The 21,936-nt window shown below is 45.5% G+C and overlaps 1 protein-coding gene across 2 annotated transcripts in view; it reads right to left on the bottom strand.

The window, feature by feature from the left end:
• Positions 1–21,936, bottom strand: part of LOC143809933 (cyclic GMP-AMP synthase-like) — a 77,776-nt gene that overhangs the window by 22,851 nt on the left and 32,989 nt on the right. Inside the window, exons 2-4 of one of the 2 annotated variants that reach the window (XM_077292884.1) lie at positions 10,443–10,668; positions 6,780–7,034; positions 6,484–6,592 (exon numbers count right to left, since the gene is read on the bottom strand). In XM_077292884.1, the coding sequence (XP_077148999.1) occupies positions 6,484–6,592; positions 6,780–7,034; positions 10,443–10,668 (590 nt within the window). The remainder of the gene's footprint in view (positions 1–6,483; positions 6,593–6,779; positions 7,035–10,442; positions 10,669–21,936) is intronic. The other variant, XM_077292885.1, reaches the window with a different exon arrangement.

Raw genomic sequence — 21,936 nt, 5'->3', positions numbered from 1 at the left:
TCTGCGTGGATATTTTTGCATAGGGTTTTTTACTGACCGCACAGATCCCTTGCTATTTTCTGCTATCTAGCGTTAGCGGGCCTCATTTGCTTAACCTGTTTCATCTCTGCGTTTGTCTTTTCCTCTTAACTCACCATTATTATTTGTGGGGGGCTTCTATATCTCAGGGGTTATTTCTCTGAGGCTAGTGAGGTCTTTACTTTCTCTTTAGGGGTAGTCAGTTTCTCAGGCCGTGAAGAGACGTCTAGGATTTCAGGAAACGTTCCACGGCTACCTTTAGTGTGTGCGGTTAGGATCAGGTTTTGCGGTCAGTCCAGTTACCACATCCCAGAGCTCGTCCTATTATCTTCTACTTGCTGGTTAGATTTGTGATCCTAAGCCACTGAGGATCATAACAGTACAACAGGCCCAAAGTGTTAAATGCATCGCAAAAGTGGGATAAGAGAAATCCTGAGTTCAATTCTTTTTTTTCTGCTCTGCAGTGTGTCCTGCTTCTCTCCTTCCCTTAATCTCTGGGTGGCTTTGAGTTCAGCTGCAGACATGGATATTCAGAGTCTGACTTCTAGTGTGGATCATCTTGCTGCAAGGGTGCAAAGCATTCAGGATTTTGTTGTTCACAGTCCTATGTCTGAGCCAAAAGTACCTATTCCTGAGTTTTTTTCTGTAGATAGATCTAGGTTTCTGAATTTTAAGAATAATTGTAAATTATTTCTTTCTTTGAGACCTCGTTCCTCTGGTGATTCCGCTCAGCAAGTTAAAATTGTTATCTCCCTGTTACGTGGCGACCCTCAAGATTGGGCTTTCTCCCTGGCGCCGGGAGATCCTGCATTGCTGCATGTGGATGCGTTTTTTCTGGCGCTTGGATTGCTTTATGAGGAACCTAATCTTGAGAACCAGGCAGAAAAGGCCTTGCTGGCTCTCTCTCAGGGTCAGGATGAAGCTGAGGTGTATTGTCAAAAATTTCGGAAATGGTCGGTGCTTACTCAATGGAATGAGTGTGCCCTGGCTGCAAATTTCAGAGAAGGTCTTTCTGAAGCCATTAAGAATGTTATGGTGGGGTTCCCCACGCCTGCGAGTCTGAATGAGTCAATGGCTTTGGCCATTCAGATTGATCGGCGTTTGCGGGAGCGCAAACCTGCGCACCATCTGGCGGTGTTTTCTGAACAGAAACCTGAGTCTATGCAATGTGATAGGATTCTGACCAGAATTGAACGGCAAAATCATAGACGTCAGAATGGGTTGTGCTTTTACTGTGGTGATTCTGGTCATGTTATCTCAGCATGCTCTAAGCGCACAAAAAACTTCGCTAGATCTGCCACCATTGGTACTGTACAGCCTAAATTCATTTTGTCTGTTACTTTGATTTGCTCTCTGTCATCCTACTCAGTTATGGCTTTTGTAGATTCAGGTGCCGCCCTGAATCTGATGGATTTGTCATTTGCCAAGCGCTGTGGTTTTATCCTTGAGCCATTACAGTTCCCTATTCCATTGAAGGGAATTGATGCTACACCATTGGCCAAGAATAAACCTCAATACTGGACTCAAGTGACCATGTGTATGACTCCTGCACATCAGGAGGTGATTCGCTTTCTTGTGTTATATAATTTGCATGACGTTGTCGTGTTGGGTCTGCCATGGTTGCAGGCTCATAATCCAGTCCTGGATTGGAAAGCAATGTCTGTGTTGAGTTGGGGTTGCCAGGGAATTCATGGCGATGCTCCCTTGGTATCTATTGCTTCCTCTACTCCTTCTGAAGTCCCTGAGTTTTTGTCGGACTACCAGGATGTATTTGATGAGCCCAAATCCAGTGCCCTACCTCCTCATAGGGATTGTGATTGTGCTATAAATTTGATTCCTGGTAGTAAGTTCCCTAAGGGACGACTGTTTAATTTGTCTGTACCAGAGCATGCCGCTATGCGGAGCTATGTAAAAGAGTCTTTGGAGAAGGGACATATTCGCCCCTCCTCGTCCCCTCTTGGTGCGGGATTCTTTTTTGTGGCCAAGAAGGATGGTTCATTGAGACCCTGTATAGATTATCGCCTTCTAAATAAAATCACGGTCAAATTCCAGTATCCCTTACCATTGTTGTCTGATCTGTTTGCTCGGATTAGGGGGTCTAGTTGGTTCACCAAGATAGATCTTCGCGGTGCGTATAATCTTGTGCGTATAAAACAGGGCGATGAATGGAAAACAGCATTTAATACGCCCGAAGGCCATTTTGAGTACTTGGTGATGCCTTTTGGACTTTCTAATGCCCCTTCTGTGTTTCAGTCCTTCATGCACGATATCTTCTGAGAATATCTGGATAAATTTATGATTGTGTATCTGGATGATATTTTGGTCTTTTCAGATGATTGGGAATCCCATGTGAAGCAGGTCAGGATGGTATTTCAGGTCCTGCGTGCCAATGCCTTATTTGTGAAGGGTTCCAAATGTCTCTTCGGAGTCCAGAAAGTTTCCTTTTTGGGCTTTATTTTTTCTCCTTCTTCTATTGAGATGGACCCAGTCAAGGTCCAGGCTATTCATGATTGGACTCAACCTACATCGGTTAAGAGTCTTCAGAAGTTCTTGGGTTTTGCTAATTTTTACCGTCGCTTCATTGCTAATTTTTCTGGTGTGGTTAAACCTTTGACTGATTTGACCAAGAAGGGTTCTGATGTGACTAACTGGTCTCCTGCGGCCGTTGAGGCCTTTCAGGAGCTGAAGCACCGGTTTTCTTCGGCTCCAGTTTTATGTCAGCCAGATGTCTCTCTTCCCTTCCAGGTCGAGGTTGATGCTTCTGAAATTGGAGCAGGGGCTGTTTTGTCACAGAGAAGCTCTGATTGCTCTGTGATGAAGCCATGTGCCTTCTTTTCAAGAAAATTTTCGCCGGCTGAGCGAAATTATGATGTTGGTAATCGGGAGTTTTTGGCAATGAAGTGGGCATTTGAGGAGTGGCGACACTGGCTAGAGGGAGCTAAGCATCGTGTGGTGGTCTTGACTGATCATAAAAATTTGATTTATCTTGAGTCGGCCAAGCAGTTGAATCCTAGACAGGCTCGTTGGTCGTTGTTTTTCTCACGTTTCGATTTCGTGGTCTCGTACCTTCCTGGTTCAAAGAACGTGAAGGCTGATGCTCTTTCTAGGAGTTTTGTGCCTGACTCCCCTGGAGTTTCTGAGCCGGTTGGTATCCTCAAAGAGGGGGTAATTTTGTCTGCCATTTCCCCAGATTTGCGACGGGTGTTACAGGAATTTCAGGCGGATAGACCTGACCGTTGTCCATCAGAGAGACTGTTTGTCCCAGATAGATGGACCAGCAGAGTTATTTCCGAGGTCCATTCTTCAGTGTTGGCGGGTCATCCTGGGATTTTTGGTACCAGAGATTTGGTGGCTAGATCCTTCTGGTGGCCTTCCTTGTCGCGGGATGTGCGTTCCTTTATGCAGTCCTGTGGGATTTGTGGTCGGGCTAAGCCTTGCTGTTCTCGTGCCAGTGGTTTGCTTTTGCCTTTGCCGGTTCCTAAGAGGCCTTGGACGCATATTTCCATGGATTTTATTTCAGATCTTCTGGTCTCTCAGAGAATGTCTGTCATCTGGGTGGTTTGTGATCGTTTTTCTAAAATGGTCCATTTGGTGCCCTTGCCTAAGTTGCCTTCTTCCTCCGATTTGGTTCCGTTATTTTTTCAGAATGTGGTTCGTCTGCACGGCATCCCTGAAAACATTGTGTCTGACAGAGGATCCCAGTTTGTGTCCAGATTTTGGTGGTCCTTTTGTGCTAAGATGGGCATTGATTTGTCTTTTTCGTCGGCCTTCCATCCTCAGACGAATGGCCAAACCGAGCGAACTAACCAGACCTTGGAAACTTATTTGAGATGTTTTGTTTCTGCTGACCAGGATGATTGGGTGACTTTTTTGCCATTGGCCGAGTTTGCCCTTAATAATCGGGCTAGTTCGGCTACTTTGGTTTCACCTTTTTTTTGTAATTCTGGTTTTCATCCTCGTTTTTCCTCGGGTCAGGTTGAGTCTTCTGACTGTCCTGGGGTGGATTCTGTGGTGGATAGGTTGCAGCAGATTTGGAACCATGTGGTGGACAATTTGACGTTGTCACAAGAGAAGGCTCAGCGCTTTGCTAACCGTCGTCGCTGTGTGGGTCCCCGACTTCGTGTGGGGGATTTGGTGTGGTTGTCTTCTCGTTATGTTCCTATGAGGGTTTCTTCTCCTAAGTTTAAACCTCGTTTTATCGGTCCTTATAAAATTTTGGAAATCCTCAACCCTGTGTCATTTCGTTTGGACCTCCCGGCATCGTTTACCATCCATAATGTGTTCCATAGGTCTTTGTTGCGGAGGTATGTGGTGCCTGTGGTTCCTTCTGTTGAGCCTCCTGCTCCGGTGCTGGTTGAGGGAGAATTGGAATACGTGGTGGAGAAGATCTTGGATTCTCGTATTTCAAGACGGAGGCTTCAGTATTTGGTTAAGTGGAAGGGCTATGGTCAGGAGGATAATTCCTGGGTTGTCGCCTCTGATGTTCATGCGGCTGATTTGGTTCGTGCCTTCCATGTGGCTCACCCTGATCGCGCTGGGGGTTCTGGTGAGGGTTCGGTGACCCCTCCTCAAGGGGGGGGTACTGTTGTGAACTCTGTTTCCGGGCTCCCTCCTGTGGTCGTGAGTGGTACTGTGTGAGTTCTCTCTTTGGGCTCCCCCTGGTGGCTCTTTTTGTTATTTTGCAGGTTCTGGCTGGGATCAGCTGTCTCGTCATCTGCTAGTTAGGTTTCCTATTTAATCCACCTGGTCCTTCATTCCTTGCCTGTTGTCGTTGTATTCAGTGCTATTCTGATTGCTCCTGTCTACATCTGTTATCAGTCTCTCCAAGAGAAGCTAAGTTTTGTTTGCTTATTTTTGCTCATCTGTGTTCTAGATGTTTCCTAGTATATGATGGGTTTTGTCCAGCTTGCTAATATGTGATTTCCCTGCTTGCTGGTGCTCTGGGGTGCTGAGTTGCTCCCCCCACATCGTTAGTTGGTGTGGGGGTTCTCGCATTCTCTGCGTGGATATTTTTGCATAGGGTTTTTTACTGACCGCACAGATCCCTTGCTATTTTCTGCTATCTAGCGTTAGCGGGCCTCATTTGCTTAACCTGTTTCATCTCTGCGTTTGTCTTTTCCTCTTAACTCACCGTTATTATTTGTGGGGGGCTTCTATATCTCAGGGGTTATTTCTCTGAGGCAAGTGAGGTCTTTACTTTCTCTTTAGGGGTAGTCAGTTTCTCAGGCCGTGAAGAGACGTCTAGGATTTCAGGAAACGTTCCACGGCTACCTTTAGTGTGTGCGGTTAGGATCAGGTTTTGCGGTCAGTCCAGTTACCACATCCCCAGTGCTCGTCCTATTATCTTCTACTTGCTGGTTAGATTTGTGATCCTAAGCCACTGAGGATCATAACAGTAACTAACACAGAGGAGGACAATTTTATATTACAGGATGATTTATGTAAACTAGAAGCTTGGGCTGATAAATGGCAAATGAGCTTTAATGGGGATAAATGTAAGGTCATGCACTTGGGTAGACGTAATAAGATGTGTAACTATGTGCTTAATTCTAAAACTCTGGGCAAAACTGCAGAGAAGAGCGACCAAGGTTATTAGAGGACTGGGGGGTCTGCAATACCAAGATAGGTTATTACACTTGGGGCTATTTAGTTTGGAAAAATGAAGGCTAAGGGGTGATCTTATTTTAATGTATAAATATATGAGGGGACAGTACAAAGACCTTTCTGATGATATTTTTAATCATAGACCGGTGACAGGGACAAGGAAGCATCCTCTACGTCTGGAGGAAAGAAGGTTTAAGCATAATAACAGACGCAGATTCTTTACTGTAAGAGCAGTGAGACTATGGAACTCTCTGCCGTATGATGTTGTAATGAGTGATTCATTACTTAAATTTAAGAGGGGACTGGATACCTTTCTGGAAAAGTATAATGTTACAGGTTATACATACTAGATTCCTTGATAGGGCGTTGATCCAGGGAACTAGTCTGATTGCCGTATGTGGAGTCGGGAAGGAATTTTTTTCCCCAATGTGGAGCTTACTCTCTGCCACATGGGTTTTTTTTGTCTTTCTCTGGATCAACATGTTAGGGCATGTTAGGTTAGGCTATGGGTTGAACTAGATGGACTTAAAGTCTTCCTTCAACCTTAATAACTATGTTACTATGTAATTCTTAAAAAAAGGTAGGCCATAAAGTTCCTTTACAGCCCCATTTTTACTTACACACTTTTCTGAGTAGAAGAGTCATAAAATTTGATGTCCTACTGTACACCTGTATGCTTCCAACGTCATACTAAACTGACAATAACACGCTACATAAAATTCTGTATTATCAAGGTATAGCTGAGAAAAATGGTAGGATGCAGAGTGCCTTAGGACATCACATAATGTGTATATGGCAAAGTACACCCTCTGTGCAGTTCATTGGCTTCTTGACTTAGGAAGAGTAATTTTTGTCTCTTACCTGCAGCACATCTTTTTTTCGCTTGCTTTCTTTCCACAACAGTTTTTTTCATTTCCATGCTTGGTTATTATTTTCTTCTCAATGTTTGAAAATGAAATTCGCCATATATCTGTCAAAATAAAAGCTTCCTGCTACTTCACTGTCGTATAAATAACCACTATTTTATTAATAGGCTGATAACAATATGCCCCAGTAATAGGACCCCAACTCTAATCTGGGAGGAAATCTGACCGTAAACACAGCTTCTATCAATATATTGTAGTAATATAATACATTTAGAAAGAAAAAACTGTTACCTGAATTCTTTGTTTTGTTTCCCATCACTGCTTGCTTGGGCACCATGTAGAAGTGACTTTTTCTATATTCCTGTTTTACCTTCATGCCAAGCCAATCATCAATGTTCATTCCAAAATTAGCTTCTTCAGGCCATTCATTGATTATTTTAAGGGCAATGACCAGATCCACTGAAATGTCTTGAGGTTTATTTTTAATTATAAGAGTTTCTGCAGGGCTCCGAGAATTTTTTGCATGTAGATATACCTCTTCCATCCCTATGAGAAATATATACAGAGTTGAGGCCTGATATGGGGCTCAATAGGAGCAAGGGTTGTGATGTATCCTTTAAGAGTTATTGCACAAAGCGGCCCCCTGAGGAAGCCCACGCGAAACGCACGTTGGGTCTGCATAATTTGACCAGTGCACGGACATATTCTGGGTGAGATACCAATTGCTATACTTGATACATACTGTCTAAATGATCTGGGTAGTCATTGTAGGGTATTGGTGATTATGACAATGTGGCTTTTGAGTATATTGAAAAGACCCAGTATATTTTGATGGTGCTGCAGTTTATATACTGTAGGTATTGATAACCCCGGTCCTATTTTATAGATGTGCAACTGTGTCAATTTTTTGTCTATACCCTTCATTATATATTTTTTGCTTGTCCATATAATAATATTTTATATTAAATTATGTATTTGATGTTACTTTTTCTTATCTAATTATTAATAAATATTTGATATATTTTATACAGGTCATCTGGTATTCCCTTCTTTTTTTGTCTATAAATGTAGAGGGTGAGCCTGGCAGATTGAAGGAGAGCTATGTTAGGGATTATATATACTGTATATATACACACACACATGCACGCACACACTAATGAATACGGAGCGCCCCCAAGGGCAGCGGGGTACTCGGTACCGGGCCCTTCGGTTCACAGGGGGATGTCACGGTGGCTGACCCGGTCCGTGGCCCTCGGGATGTCCGTGTAAAAGGGAAAGGTCTTTAAAGGGATATGTTCATGACGCCACCTGTGGTATTCGGTCAGGATGACCGGCGCTGCTTTAAGGGGTCCGCTGGGGTGGTGTTATGGCAGCTACATGGTATACCTTCCCACAGGTGAAGTATGTCCCCAGGGCTTCCCAGTGTGTGGATGGTGGATGGTGTGAGGCGCAGTGAAGAACGAGGATACAAGGTCGCAGTCTCTTTACCTTTTACTGAAGGCTTCATCATCCACAGTCCAGGGCACCAGATCACAGGGCAGGCAGAGTCCGGCCGGTTTGGAGGCAAATCAAGAGTCCCCTTGTCCAGGTGGAAATCAGTAGCCTTCTTCTAGCGCTGCAGAGTTGTAGTCCCTTACTGCTAAGAGTCCCATAAGGTCCTCACAGATGTTATAGATGTTATGTCTCTCTGTCCCCCAGATGGATAGGACAAACCCTTATGACCGGTGGCTTGAGGCGTTTTACAGGGACTCTATCATGCCCCAGCATCTAAGCGGTGCCACCTTGCCTCCTGGGTGTAGGGGCAGATCAGTAACGTGAAATTAGCTGTCCTGTCGGTCTCTGGAGCAAGGCATAAAGGAATGTTGCTCCCTCGGTGTTCCGGCTACCGGGATCCTGCGCCTCAGAAGGAGGCAGCCTGTGTAGGGCAGAACTCCTCCTGGTATCCACTCCTTTGCTATGACTTCTTCACCCTCTCTACAATAGTTTTCTTTTCATGTCCTTCCTTAGGAACTGCCGCAATTAGGGCAGGCACAGCTCCGTGTCCTTCTGTCTGGATCTCTGACAGGCTCCCACCCCTGTCAGGGACCAACTACCTGAACAAAGCTCAGCCAGCAACTGCCTAACTTCCTCCCCAGGTCACCAGTTTTACCTAAGTGTGAAGCGTGCCCTAATAAATAGGAGCATAGCTCCCCATGGTGGCCTGGAGTGCGAAATGTGTTGTATGTTTGTGATACCTGGATTCAGTTGTCCTTCTTTGCCTCCAAACGTAACATCACTCCCCCCTAGAGGGAAATGACATTACTGCAATGACTAGGACCCTGAGGCACTGCAAATACAGCTAACATCTTTTTTAGATCTGTCACTCCTCACATGCCAGGCCTATCTTCAGAGCTTCCTGCCTCTGTTGACAGAACAGTCATGGAGGCATTCAGGATTATTAACTGCAGACATCACAGACAGAGCTGAAGGCTGTTTCCTGTCCTGTTTGCACATGGCTGTGCTGTGACACTAGCCCCTCCCACCCTCTCCGCTTTTGACCCCAAACTGTCAGGAAGGAGAGGGCGTAGAACAAATGGCGGTTTGTGGAAGGAGCGCTAGCGGCTGTCCCAATGAGGAGGAAATAAGTGCGCAGGTCCCCGCAGCTCCAGCCGGATACCCCACAATGGGGGAGAAAGACTTGCAACAGGAACAGAATAGCCGGTCACGAGGCATTTCAATGGCGTGCGCCGTCTTCTTCAGGTGGATATATCCACCTGAAGAAGACGGCGCACGCCGTTGAAACGCTTTGTGGTTTTACCCTAAACTGGTGTCTGTGTTCTCCTTCTGCGCTCCTGAGACCGGCTATTCTGTTCCTGTTGCAGGAAGGAGAGGGTGGCCTTTCGGAACTACGGGCAATGCACAGTATAAACTATAAGTAATGCTGTGTATCCTCTGTTGGCCCCCTTTATGGATAGGGGCCTTGGGCAAGTGACAAGTTTTCTCCTCTAATACTGACCCTTCCTGTCAAAGAGCATTAGAAAAGCATGAAACTGGAAATGACAGGTCACATACAAGTTGTAAAGATGCAGGCTAGCCGAACAAAAATAAGAGGAAATACTACAATACTATGATAATCCACAAGCAGTCTTCTAATACAGGTTCAAAGGGACTTACTGAATTTTTTTTCTACGCGTGCTCAGAAATGGGGCACAGCATCTGGCAGCTCTGGTTCTAATAACCCCATGAGCTTTACCAAGGAAGAGGAGGAAGGTGAGCCAGGCTTGTAGAGTCATTCAAGTGAGTCTCACTTATTGATTTAACCTCAACTCTCACCCCAGCCTTACCGTTCACCAACATGTATAATATCTTTCATCCAAGAGTCAGGTGAGTTGAAGGATATACAAGTACGTGTGGCTAAAATAGGGAATGCCTACGCTTGCTCCCACTGCAAGCCCAAACAAGTGACTGAGGTTTATGGATCGCTCACACTTGCTTATAAAAAAATCAGTCCCATTCTTATCCATGAGAGTAGTACGATTTTTCTCCACTTGTTTTAGTCAGCAGCTATTAATCTTTTACAAGACCATTTACACTTTTCTATGTTACGGAATTGTAATGTATCCATAATAATCGGATGTAGTTTTTTCTGTCATTGTCAAATTTTGAAGTGAATTTGCAGCACGCCGCATACAGCTGAGAAAAAATATGCAGATCTGCACGGCTTCATTGAATAACATTGGTCTAATTTATATGCAAATGTGAGTGAACCCTAACAGTGGAGCACAAACTGATGGAGCTACAAGTGATACTACTGTGAGGATTCCCTCTTGAGGTGAAGCAGCTTTTATAGCAGAATTGATATTAGCTTGATTAAGTGTTTGGAAGAAATGGTTAGCATTTTCCCCATGCCAAAAAATTAAGCATATATTTATACAAAAGGCATTCATACATATGTATAGTGGAATATATGGTTACCTGGTTTGCCAATTACTTGCTTAATAAGATGCCTGAATTCCTTCACAATTTCACTTCCTGAAATGTTCCCTTCCAGATTTAGATATTTAAGCATGGTTGATGGTTTTCGATCTTTAAAACTCAATGTATAGTAAGGACCTTTCTTGTCAAGGTTTGTCATTATAATTGATTTGCTAGATCTTTGAGATATTTCTAACATGATGTCAAATTCATTTGGCTTTATTATCTGTGAATGTAATAATGATCGATTAGACATCCTATGAATGGTCAAAGGAAAAGGCAAAATCTGAAATAGGCAAGCACATATATTAAAGCTGTCTGGTCTTGTCTTCGCTTAAATGTGGTGTTTACTCCTCATGTACAATATATGAAAAAGAAATCCAAAATTAAAAAAAAAATAGATATGTCCAAGTTTCCCTCATTTATTTGCTTTTTCATCTATAGTACAGTAGAATGAATACAAATCACTGGTTACTGGCATTTTTTATTTTTTTGTTTAAACTATCACCCTTTCTTACCTATCCATACTAGGCTTTCATATGTATTTATTCTTAATAAATACATGTGAAGGGCAGCACACTGGCTCAGTGGTTAGCACTGCTGCTCTGCAGCTCTGGGGTCCTGGGTTCAAATTCAACCAAGGACAACATCTGCAAGGAGTTTGAGGAGTTTGTATGTTCTCCCGTGTTTGTGTGGGTTTCCTCTGGGTTCTCCGGTTTCCTCCCACATTCCAAAGACCACACAGATAGGGAATCTGGATTGTGAGCCCCAATGGGGACCGTGCTGATAATGTCTATAAAGTGCTGTGGATTTAATGGCACTCTATAACTGAGTAAAATAAACAAAAAATAAATAACAAATGTACAAATTTCTATAGAAATCTATATTGCCTGGATAACCGTGTCTGCTTTCAGTATGAAATATACAATTACTGGAACCAAAATTAAGTGATATACCAGGAAAATACTGTTAAGTAAGGAACGCATTTGGCATGCCCCATTTTCAGATTCCCCAGTGTGCACAAGATATTGATGACAAAGACATCTTCTTAACTATTTTTGTAGAAACAGACAATGACCACACAAAAAAAATTACATTGATCTGATGACACTAGGCAAAAATTTACAAAACTGAACATAAGGTTCTTAGTTTAACATTCTAATCAGACTCTATGAGGCCCACTACCACATCACAGTAAAGGTACCGTCACACTCGGCGACGCTGCAGCGATATAGACAACAAGCCGATCGCTGGAGCGTCGCTGTTTTGGTCGCTGTAGAGACGTCAAACACAGCAGCTCCAGAACGATGCAGGAGCGATCCAGTGACGTAACGGCGACTCACTTCTCGTTCTCGCTGGTTGTTAGCTCCATGTCAAACATTGCTGGCGTCGTTGCTTTTGCTGTCAAACACGACGATACACGCCGACCTGATGACGAAATAAAGTTCTGGACTTCTAGCTCCGACCGGCGATGGCACAGCGGGATCCAGATCGCTGCTGCGTGTCAAACACAACGAGATCGCTATCCAGGACGCTGCAACGTCACGGATCGTTGTCGTTCTCGTTGCAAAGTTGCTGAGTGTGACGGTACCTTAAGCGAGTGGGTCCCTAATTCCTAACTTGAAAGGTGCGACACCATGTACCAACCACTGCCGGAATGACAGCGCACCATAATGGGGAGTGACCCACTAAGAGGTTCGGCATCACATGGCAGTGGTCTTCATATAGTCTGATCTAAATGTTCCGTTTTGTGGATTTTTCCCTAGTGGCGCTAGATGCGCGGTCCATGTCTTTCTCTACAGCTATGGTATATTATATGGTCTGTCCCCTCTTTTTTCCTTTTACTTTGACCAGCACTTCTCTCATTTGGCCCTGGTGTTTTTAATTAGCAGGAGACTGCAAGAGGGGTTTCTCCTATTTTGGCTCTCAGTTCACAGCGTGAGACATGTGAAAGGTGAGTTTTTCACTTCCTCTCTCTTGGTATTGGTACTGTGATGCTCTGCCTGAATTCATGAGGGCTCAGCATTGCAGCATGGGTACTGTGAGACACCAGGTCACCCGTCCTGCTGGTGCACTATTATATCAGAATGTGGTTGATTGTGCCACACTTTAAGGCTAGAAAAAGTTAGGGGCCCACTGAAAGGTCTGTCATGCCTAGCAGAATTAGACCAATGCAACAGCTATGATATAAAGACAGTTACTCTTTACTAATGACCTAACTGCTCCATTGTCATTAAGCACAATGGTTATGCACCTTCCAGAACTCAAGGGAAAAAGGCTTTAACTCCAAACTTTTGCTAGCACAGTAAACCAGAGTCAGTGGCACAGGCCACATAATATAATAAAGTGCATAGTGCATTGTGCCCAGATATTGCCACCACATAACCTACACAGCGACAACCCAGCTGCCTATAGGGGAATCCTCTTACTGGTCAACAATCATATTGGCCCTATACACCTGTACTGCATAGATGAGTATTGGACAGAGAATAAGTATATAAATGTATACATTCCCCCGGACGAAGCTAACGCGAAACGCGCGTTGGGGCTCAGGACCGCACATACAGGTTATGTAACGCAGTTTCATTACTTATTCTCTGTCCAATACTCATCTATGCAGTACAGGTGTATAGGGCCAATATGATTGTTGACCAGTAAGAGGATTCCCCTATAGGCAGCTGGGTTGTCGCTGTGTAGGTTATGTGGTGGCAATATCTGGACACAATGCACTATGCACTTTATTATATTATGTGTACCACCACAGTAACCCCATAGGAATATTCACTGTTGTTTACTGCTGGGATAGCTCTACGTGTAGGAGTAACTTATCTTTATATCTAGCAAACATAAAAGGGGACATATATCACTAAAATAGGCGTTCCATGCACCTGTATACACCTCAATGTATACATCTTTATATGACATGTGTTACATGATGGGTATTGTGCGGTTTTTTTGCATTTGTTGTCTCCACTGTTAGAGTATATTTTTTAACTTTCAGATTTTTCTGTTTTTAAAAAATTCAATAAAGTGTATTTGTTTAATAGAATAACATGACGTTGACTTCCGTATTTGGTTTCTTTGGGATTTTGCTGATTTAATGGAAGTGTCATATATATAGGCCAGTAGCTCTATATATGAAAATATAAGTGGATGGAATGTATAGAAATCTCATGCCCATTGTGTTTTTTTTTACCTCAGTGTAAACTGTCCTGCAGTGCGTGTTTCTAATCCATAGCATTTCAATTTCTCTTGCTGATGTGTTGAGTTTTGTGTACGGATTTACACCATAGACTTCATCAAATCCACAGGTAAGAAATGCCCATGCGCTTTTAGTGCATTTCCGCAGCATGTAATCTGCACCTTATAATAGCAATAAAGGTTCGTCAAAGCAAATTACCAGGTAGTATCACAAAGAAAGCAGCTTTATTTAAATTATGACACACCAAAAATAGAAAAAAATCGCTGAGTCAAAAACACGTTAAAAAAATGCATGCAATGAAAAAACACAACTAATCTAATTTAAATAATAGGTGCAGAAATGGTGCAGAAATTCTAGTGTCAAAAACTCACAAAAAGCTCATTGTGGGAATGTAGACTAAGCGTTCTTAGCTGTAGTGAATTAGTGTCACAGGCGCAAGCTCCTGTAATGGAGCAGTCCGCAATGCACTGACTGGCACTCATGACCCCAGCATGATAGCTTTATATGTGTCTATGCAGCTGTCACATTCAGGTCAGTAGAGATTCGGACAATCCGAGCATTGCAGTAGGATCTCAGTCCAATTTATACAGCGGTCTGACTGTGCCCTAACAGTGTTATACGTACTTACATGCTCAAGGTCACTGCCACTGCACAGCATACTGCACCAACAAAAAACTGACACCATGATCTTACATAAAATTAGCACGACCCATTACAGGCAATGGAGCATAATATATGTTTCCCCACTTTATGGCAACCCTGTACTAAATAATTTTCCAATGGCCAGAGTCGACACCAGGGCACAAATGCCATTACTGGTGAATGGGGCCCAGTGAGCAGAAGGGAGCCCAGACAGGTGAGACACTCTGGGGGCATGTTTTGCCCATTCCAGGCCTCCCTCTTTCTGTTTGTTCACTGGTGGGTGTCCCCTATCTAATGTTCAGGGCAGCATGGCTGATTTACATATTGACATATGTGACCTGGTTCAGATCTCCAGCAGCTGCTCTTCCTAGCATGCTCTGTCAAAAAAATAGAGCAGGAGCACTGTAGAAACCAATGAGAGCAGATAGGCGGGGCTAGGGCTGTGAGAACAAGATGGAGGTTTCCGGCACTAAGCTCCTCCACCCTCTACTGTGACATCTCCAGCAGTTGAGACAGGAGAGAGTGAGGGAGAATCAGTGTCAGGAGAATGCCAGGCTGAGAGTGAATGAGGATCAGTGCTGGAGGATGCGGGCCTGAGAGTAGAACATTGTTAGAATCTGTTTTGTTTTAGACCATCCGCCATCTTGTTGTGGTTTTCTGGCTGCTGGTCTTTTTTCCCTGGTGCTAGGTTGTCTTAGGTCAGGTGATTGTATCACCCTAAATTACTCAGCACCTGCCTCCCATTCCTTGCTTGACATCAGTGTTAATCCGCTAGAGTTCTGGCTAGGTGCTTTGATAGCTTTCTGTGTTTGATATTGTGCAGTTCTGGGATCTCTGGTTCGCTATCTTTAGTTTCTGTTTTCAGTTGGTTTCTGCAGTCGTCTCTGTGTTTTCTATTAAGAGGTGACCTGCTTTTATACCCAGTCCTTAGATCTTTTAGAGGTCTTCGCTGAGATTAACTTAGGATCGTCGATGGGTCTATTCACAAGGAATGGGTCACCCACTCCATCATAGGGTATCAGCCTAGTCTCAGTGCAGGGTCAGTTTTCCCCCTTCTATCCTAGTTCTGTGTTGCAGTTCCGTAACACACATGGGGGTCAGGCCTGTGAGCGCATGATGAAGAAATACAGCTGTCTGCAGAAAAGAGAGTGTATGTGTGTGACACCCCAGGGTCCTGGCCATCACAGTGGCATTGTTTTCCCCACAGGGAGAGTGATGTCAGGCTTGGAGGTGATGAAGGATAACTTTCACCAGGTAAATCTGACATACAACACGTTCACACTCCAGGCCAGAAGGGGGAGATCTGAACCCGGATTAAGGGGAGCTGCCCTCATATATTCTGGCTGGAGGGGAAGTTAGGGGGCATTCTGTCATAGGACAGAGAAGCAGAAGAGCAGTTGGACCGGAGAAAACCAAGGGAGCAGAGAGTGCCTGTCAGGAGACTGGAGCAGTTGAGCACAGGAACGTGTTTGGAGCTGAGCAGCTGGAGGTGCTGCAGCTCAAGCATTGAAAGGACTAAGAAAGACAAACAGATTGTGAAAGAGATTGCAGGAGGGAGAAAGCGCAGCAGAATAGCACCAGTGGAACAGAGCTGAGAAGGGCCTACCTCCCTGGCTAGTGCAGATTCCGGTAGCCGGAAGACTGTGGCCATGCTGAACTATATAGTGGCATAGCAGAAACTGGCAGGACAGCTGGATTGTAGATCACCTGTCCGCATTGATACCCAGGAGACACAGTGATATTTATAGGGCCCGCATCATGATTGAAACCCTGTAAAACGGCCCAGTTCACCTGTCATACGGGTTGTGTCCTAACCTTTATGGGGGAAAGAGAGGAACTGTGAGGACCTTATTTGAAGCCTTAGACATTAAGGAACCACATCACCACCGCACTTTTAGGAAGGCTTTGATCTCCACCTGGTGAGAAAACGCTTGAGTTGCCTCCAAGCCGGCCGGATCCTGCCTGTACCTGTTGTCTGGTGCCCTGGACTGCGGTTGCCTGAAGCCTACAGTAAACCAGGTAAAGACATTGCAAACCTGTGTCCTCGTTCTTAATCGCACCACCCACCATCTTCACCATACACTGGGAGCCCTGGGGACCTACTTCACCTGTGGGAAGTTATACCATCTAGCTGCCATACCATCACCCTAAAATAGCTAAAAGCACAAAAAGAGGATTCAGAGATCCTCCAAAAATGAGAAAAAACAGCAAAACATGGCAGAGATGCTTACCTGCCTAGGCCTCCAAACAAATGCACTATCAGGATGCAGTGGACCCATGTGGTGGAAAAAACACAGGTGCAGCATAACCGATGAGGCAGCCACTCACAACCTACCAAACTAATGGAGGGGGTGGCTGCTTGGCACATTGCTGCACAAAAAAGACTTGTATGTGGCGCTGTTCACACAATGGAGATGCACAGCATCCAGGCAGGCCTAGTAGTGACACCCTTCTATTAGATCAGGCGGGCCTGCCCAGCGCTATCCAAATGCACCCCATGTGAACAGACACCACAGTACAAGAGAAAAATGGGCCCAACTGCACCCCGGAAAAAAGTGCAAAAAACACATAAAATTTTTTTTTATGTGAGGTATTAGTTGATATTTTGGCCAAAATAAAGAAGCTTTATTTCCATTGTGTGAACAGCGCCACATACAAGTCTTTTTTGTGCAGCAATGTGCCAAGCAGCCACCCCCTCCATTAGTTTGGTAGGCTGCCTCATCGGTTATGCTGCACCTGTGTTTTTTCCACCACATGGGTCCACTGCATCCTGATAGTGCATTTGTTTGGAGGCCTAGGCAGGTAAGCATCTCTGCCATGTTTTGCTGTTTTTTCTCATACCATCACCCCAGAGGACCCCTTTAAGCAGTGTTGATCCCTACTGACCAAATACCACAGGTGGCATCACGAACACGAACTTTACTCATAAAACCCCTAAAAGACTTTTCCTTTAATTGGGCGCCCAGGGCCACGGACCGGGTCGCAGCCACTGTGACATCCCCTTAAAGTACCGGAATCGGTACAGAGTACCCCACAGCCCTGGCGGGCGTTCCATGTACTTAATGTGTATATGTGCAAATTATGTGTCTGTAGTGTGTGTATATATTGTACACACTGTAAATGTAGTGTGTGTGTGTGAATATATATATATATATATATATATATATATATATATATATATATATATATATATATATATATATTGTAGCATGGCTAAAGGGTGTGTAGTCGACGGGAGGTATGTGCCACATAAGTGCCTTGTTGCTGTAATGTAGCCCGGAGTATTTCTTTGTTGTATATAACCATGTATATACACTCACCGGCCACTTTATTAGGTACACCATGCTAGTAACGGGTTGGACCCCCTTTTGCCTTCAGAACTGCCTCAATTCTTCGTGGCATAGATTCAACAAGGTGCTGGAAGCATTCCTCAGAGATTTTGGTCCATATTGACATGATGGCATCACACAGTTGCCGCAGATTTGTCGGCTGCACATCCCAAAGATGCTCCATACAAGGCAGGATGGATCCATGCTTTCATGTTGTTTACGCCAAATTCTGACCCTACCATCCGAATGTCGCAGCAGAAATCGAGACTCATCAGACCAAGCAACATTTTTCCAATCTTCTACTGTCCAATTTCGATGAGCTTGTACAAATTGTAGCCTCAGTTTCCTGTTCTTAGCTGAAAGGAGTGGTACCCGGTGTGGTCTTCTGCTGCTGTAGCCCATCTGCCTCAAAGTTCGACGCACTGTGCGTTCAGAGATGCTCTTAGGCCTACCTTGGTTGTAACGGGTGGCGATTTGAGTCACTGTTGCCTTTCTATCAGCTCGAACCAGTCTGCCCATTCTCCTCTGACCTCTGGCATCAACAAGGCATTTCCGCCCACAGAACTGCCGCTCACTGGATTTTTTTTCTTTTTCGGACCATTCTCTGTAAACCCTAGAGATGGTTGTGCGTGAAAATCCCAGTAGATCAGCAGTTTCTGAAATACTCAGACCAGCCCTTCTGGCACCAACAACCATGCCACGTTCAAAGGCACTCAAATCACCTTTCTTCCCCATACTGATGCTCGGTTTGAACTGCAGGAGATTGTCTTGACCATGTCTACATGCCTAAATGCACTGAGTTGCCGCCATGTGATTGGCTGATTAGAAATTAAGTGTTAACAAGAAGTTGGACAGGTGTACCTAATAAAGTGGCCGGTGAGTGTATGTGTGTTCCAGGACCTGTGGTGATGTCAGACCACATGGCTAATCATGTGATGGGTTACTGGGTGTGGTTAGCTCTATATAAGACAGGCAAATGCTTAACACAGGAGATATGTGTGGAGCTGCTAGCCTCCAGAGTGTGTTAAGGTTCTAGGTCTGAGCCTGAAAGACTGGACACTTTGTTTTTCCTTTTCCTGAACTAAAGGCTATTTGTTTGCTGTTATTTTGCCACTTGGTTTATGATGTAATAAACCTATGAACTTTTAAAGGAACGTGCCTCCTGAAGTGTCAGCCATCGCACCTGAGTGAGTGAAATCCCTACAATTGGTGGTAGACGTGCGGGCAGCGTTCCCAGCGGAGACGAAGAGTCTGTTATTGGATGTCCTGGGTCAAGTCTGTTGTAAGCCAGCAAGCATTGCCGGGGAAAATGGAGGACCTGCTGAAACACTTGGTCCAGTTGCAGTCACAGCAGGAGCAACAACAGCAAGAGACCAACAGGCTGTTGATGCAGCAGATGCAACAGAACCAGCAGGAGCAACGGCAGCAGATGCAGCTTCTGGCAACCGCCATCCAGGGCAAGAGGAGTGCCCTAACCCCAGGTTTGGCTGATGACACCCACGTCCGGAAGACGGTAAGACGCGCATTGCAGAAAATGACTCCCGGGGATGATGTTGAGGCCTTCCTGATGGTGTTTGAGAGGGTCGCTGAGAGGGAAAAACTCCCGCCAGAGCAGTGGGCAGAGGTACTGGTGCCATACCTGACGGGAGAACCCCAGAAGGCGTACTATGATTTGACCTTGCAGGATGCCAAAGAGTATCACAAATTGAAAGTCGAGATTCTCGCACGTTTGGGGGTGACACTGACTGTCAGGGCACAGCGAGTTCACAGCTGGGCCTATCACCGGGACAAACCGCCTCGCTCTCAAATGTTTGATCTGTTGCACCTGGTCCAGAAATGGCTGCAGCCAGAGTCATGTACACCTGCACAGATGGTGGAACGGGTGATGATGGATCGGTTTGTGCATTCCCTCCCGAGGTCCATACAGACTTGGGTTGCCCAGGGTGATCCCCAGAATGCCGACAAGCTGATCGGACTGGTTGAGAGATACCAAGGGTTGGAAGGCTCCTCCGGGAGGCAACCCATGCCGTACTGGGGGTCCCAGAAGGGAGCTGAGTCCCAAAAAGGGGTGGCGCGTCCAAGGTCACAAAGGGTGGGGGAGGTGGTGCCCAAGGTCACAAAGGGTGATATTATTTGTTGGAGGTGCCACGGGCCAGGACATATAGCTGCCTGTTGTTCCCAGACCACTGAGCAGATGGACTGCAGCATGGGACGCCGTTGTTCATACTATGCATATCCAGCCTGCAGTGTGAACTCTCCGCCCAATGAGGGACCTCAAGCGTGCCCCGTAAAGGTGAACGGTCGAGCAGTAACGGCACTGTTAGACTCGGGGAGCCTAGTGACCCTGGTGAGGGCCACTTTTCCTCTCCACCTGCTCCCGGGAAAGAAGGTTGGAGTGCGGTGCATACATGGTGATGCCAAGGACTACCCTTTGGCCAGGGTGGACATTGAAACGGCATGTGGCACTGAGTCCCACATAGCCGGCGTCGTGCAGGACTTGTTGCACCCTATAATTATTGGCCGGGATTTCTGTTTGTTTTGGGATTTGTGGGGAAAAGGTTCTGAGCTCCCTAGCAAGAGTAGGGAACCAATGAACCCTGGAAGGGTGTCGCCACACCCGGAGTCAGACAGGTTTCCTTTTTGTGTTCTGGTTGGGGATGAGGAGGAAGTGTCCCCTGCATCTGACATTCTGGAGTTAGAGGTAACCGGTGAAAATTTTGGGACTGCCCAACATAGGGACCCCACTCTGAGGGAAGCCTTTAATAATGTCACAGTTATTGACGGGGTGGTACAGGAGCCGGGGGCAGACAAAAGATTTCCCCATTTTCTGATGAGTGGGGAGTTGTTGTACCGGGTCACGAAAATAAGGGAGGAGTTGGTAGAGCAGTTGGTAGTGCCGGGTCCATATAGACGGAAGGTGTTGGACATGGCCCATTCACACATCTTGGGTGGACACCTAGGGGTGGAAAAAATGCAGGAACGGGTTGTGCAGAGGTTTTATTGGCCTGGGTGTCACCGGGAAATAGTGAACTACTGCAGGTCCTGCCCTACATGTCAGCTAACTGCTCCCATTCCTCATTTCCGGAACCCTCTTGTGCTCCTGCCCATTATTGAGGTACCGTTCGAGAGAATTGCCATGGACTTGGTCGGTCCCTTAATTAAATCAGCCCGGGGCCATCAGTATATATTAGTCATCCTGGACTATGCCACACGCTATCCTGAGGCAATTCCTCTGAGAAATTCTTCCTCAAAGAGTATAGCCCGCGAGTTGGTCCATGTCTTTTCCCGGACAGGTCTGCCGAAGGAGATCCTGACTGACCAGGGGACACCTTTCATGAGCAAAGTGATGAGGGAGTTGTGCAAAGCCCTGAAAATCTCCCAGTTGAGGACCTCGGTGTACCATCCCTAGTCAGATGGCCTTGTTGAGAGATTTAACAAGACACTGAAGAGCATGCTGAGAAAAGCTATAGAGAAAGATGGTAGAGACTGGGATTGTCTCTTACTCTACCTGATGTTTTCCATTTGTGAAGTTCCACAGGCCTCCACAGGATTCTCACCGTTTGAGCTTCTATATGGCCGACATCCACGAGGACTCCTGGATATAGCCAAGGAAACCTGGAAAGCCGAAGTCACGCCCCACAGAAGCGTCATTGAGCATGTGGCCCTGATGCAGCAGAGGATTGCAAAGGTGATGCCTATTGTGAAAGAACACCTCCTCCAGGCACAAGAAGCTCAGGCCAGAGTCTACAACCGGTCTGCAAGAGTGAGGCAGTTCAATCCGGGAGACCGAGTTCTTGTGTTAGTTCCGACGGTGGAGAGCAAGTTCTTGGCCAAATGGCAAGGGCCATATGAGGTTGTCGAGAAACTTGGTGAAGTAAATTATAAAATTCACCAACCAGGAAGACGGAAACCATTCCAAGTATACCATGTCAACCTCATCAAGCCGTGGCAAGATAGAGAGCCGACAGTAACTCCATCGTTGTTAAGCAACCCAGAAGGTGAGGTTGGAGCGGTTACTATAGCGGAGACTGTTGTGAATTTGGATTTTGGGCTCCCCCGGTGGCCACTGGTGGAATTGAACTTGTGTCATCATCTTTCCTGTTCACCTGTTCTCATCAGATCTGGGTGTCGCTATATAATCTGGCTTCTCTGTTAGTTGCTTGCCGGTCAACAATGTTATCAGAAGCCTCTCTGTGCTTGTTCCTGCTCCCAGACATCTACTAGATAAGTTGGACTTTCGTCCATGTTTGTTTTTGCTTTTTGGTTCCAGTTCACAGCTGCAGTTTCGTTACTGTGTCTGGAAAGCTCTTGTTGATCAGGA

This window comes from Ranitomeya variabilis, chromosome 2 (genome assembly GCF_051348905.1).
Source record: "Ranitomeya variabilis isolate aRanVar5 chromosome 2, aRanVar5.hap1, whole genome shotgun sequence".
Taxonomy (NCBI): domain Eukaryota; kingdom Metazoa; phylum Chordata; class Amphibia; order Anura; family Dendrobatidae; genus Ranitomeya; species Ranitomeya variabilis.
This window is presented reverse-complemented; position numbering and strand designations above follow the sequence as displayed.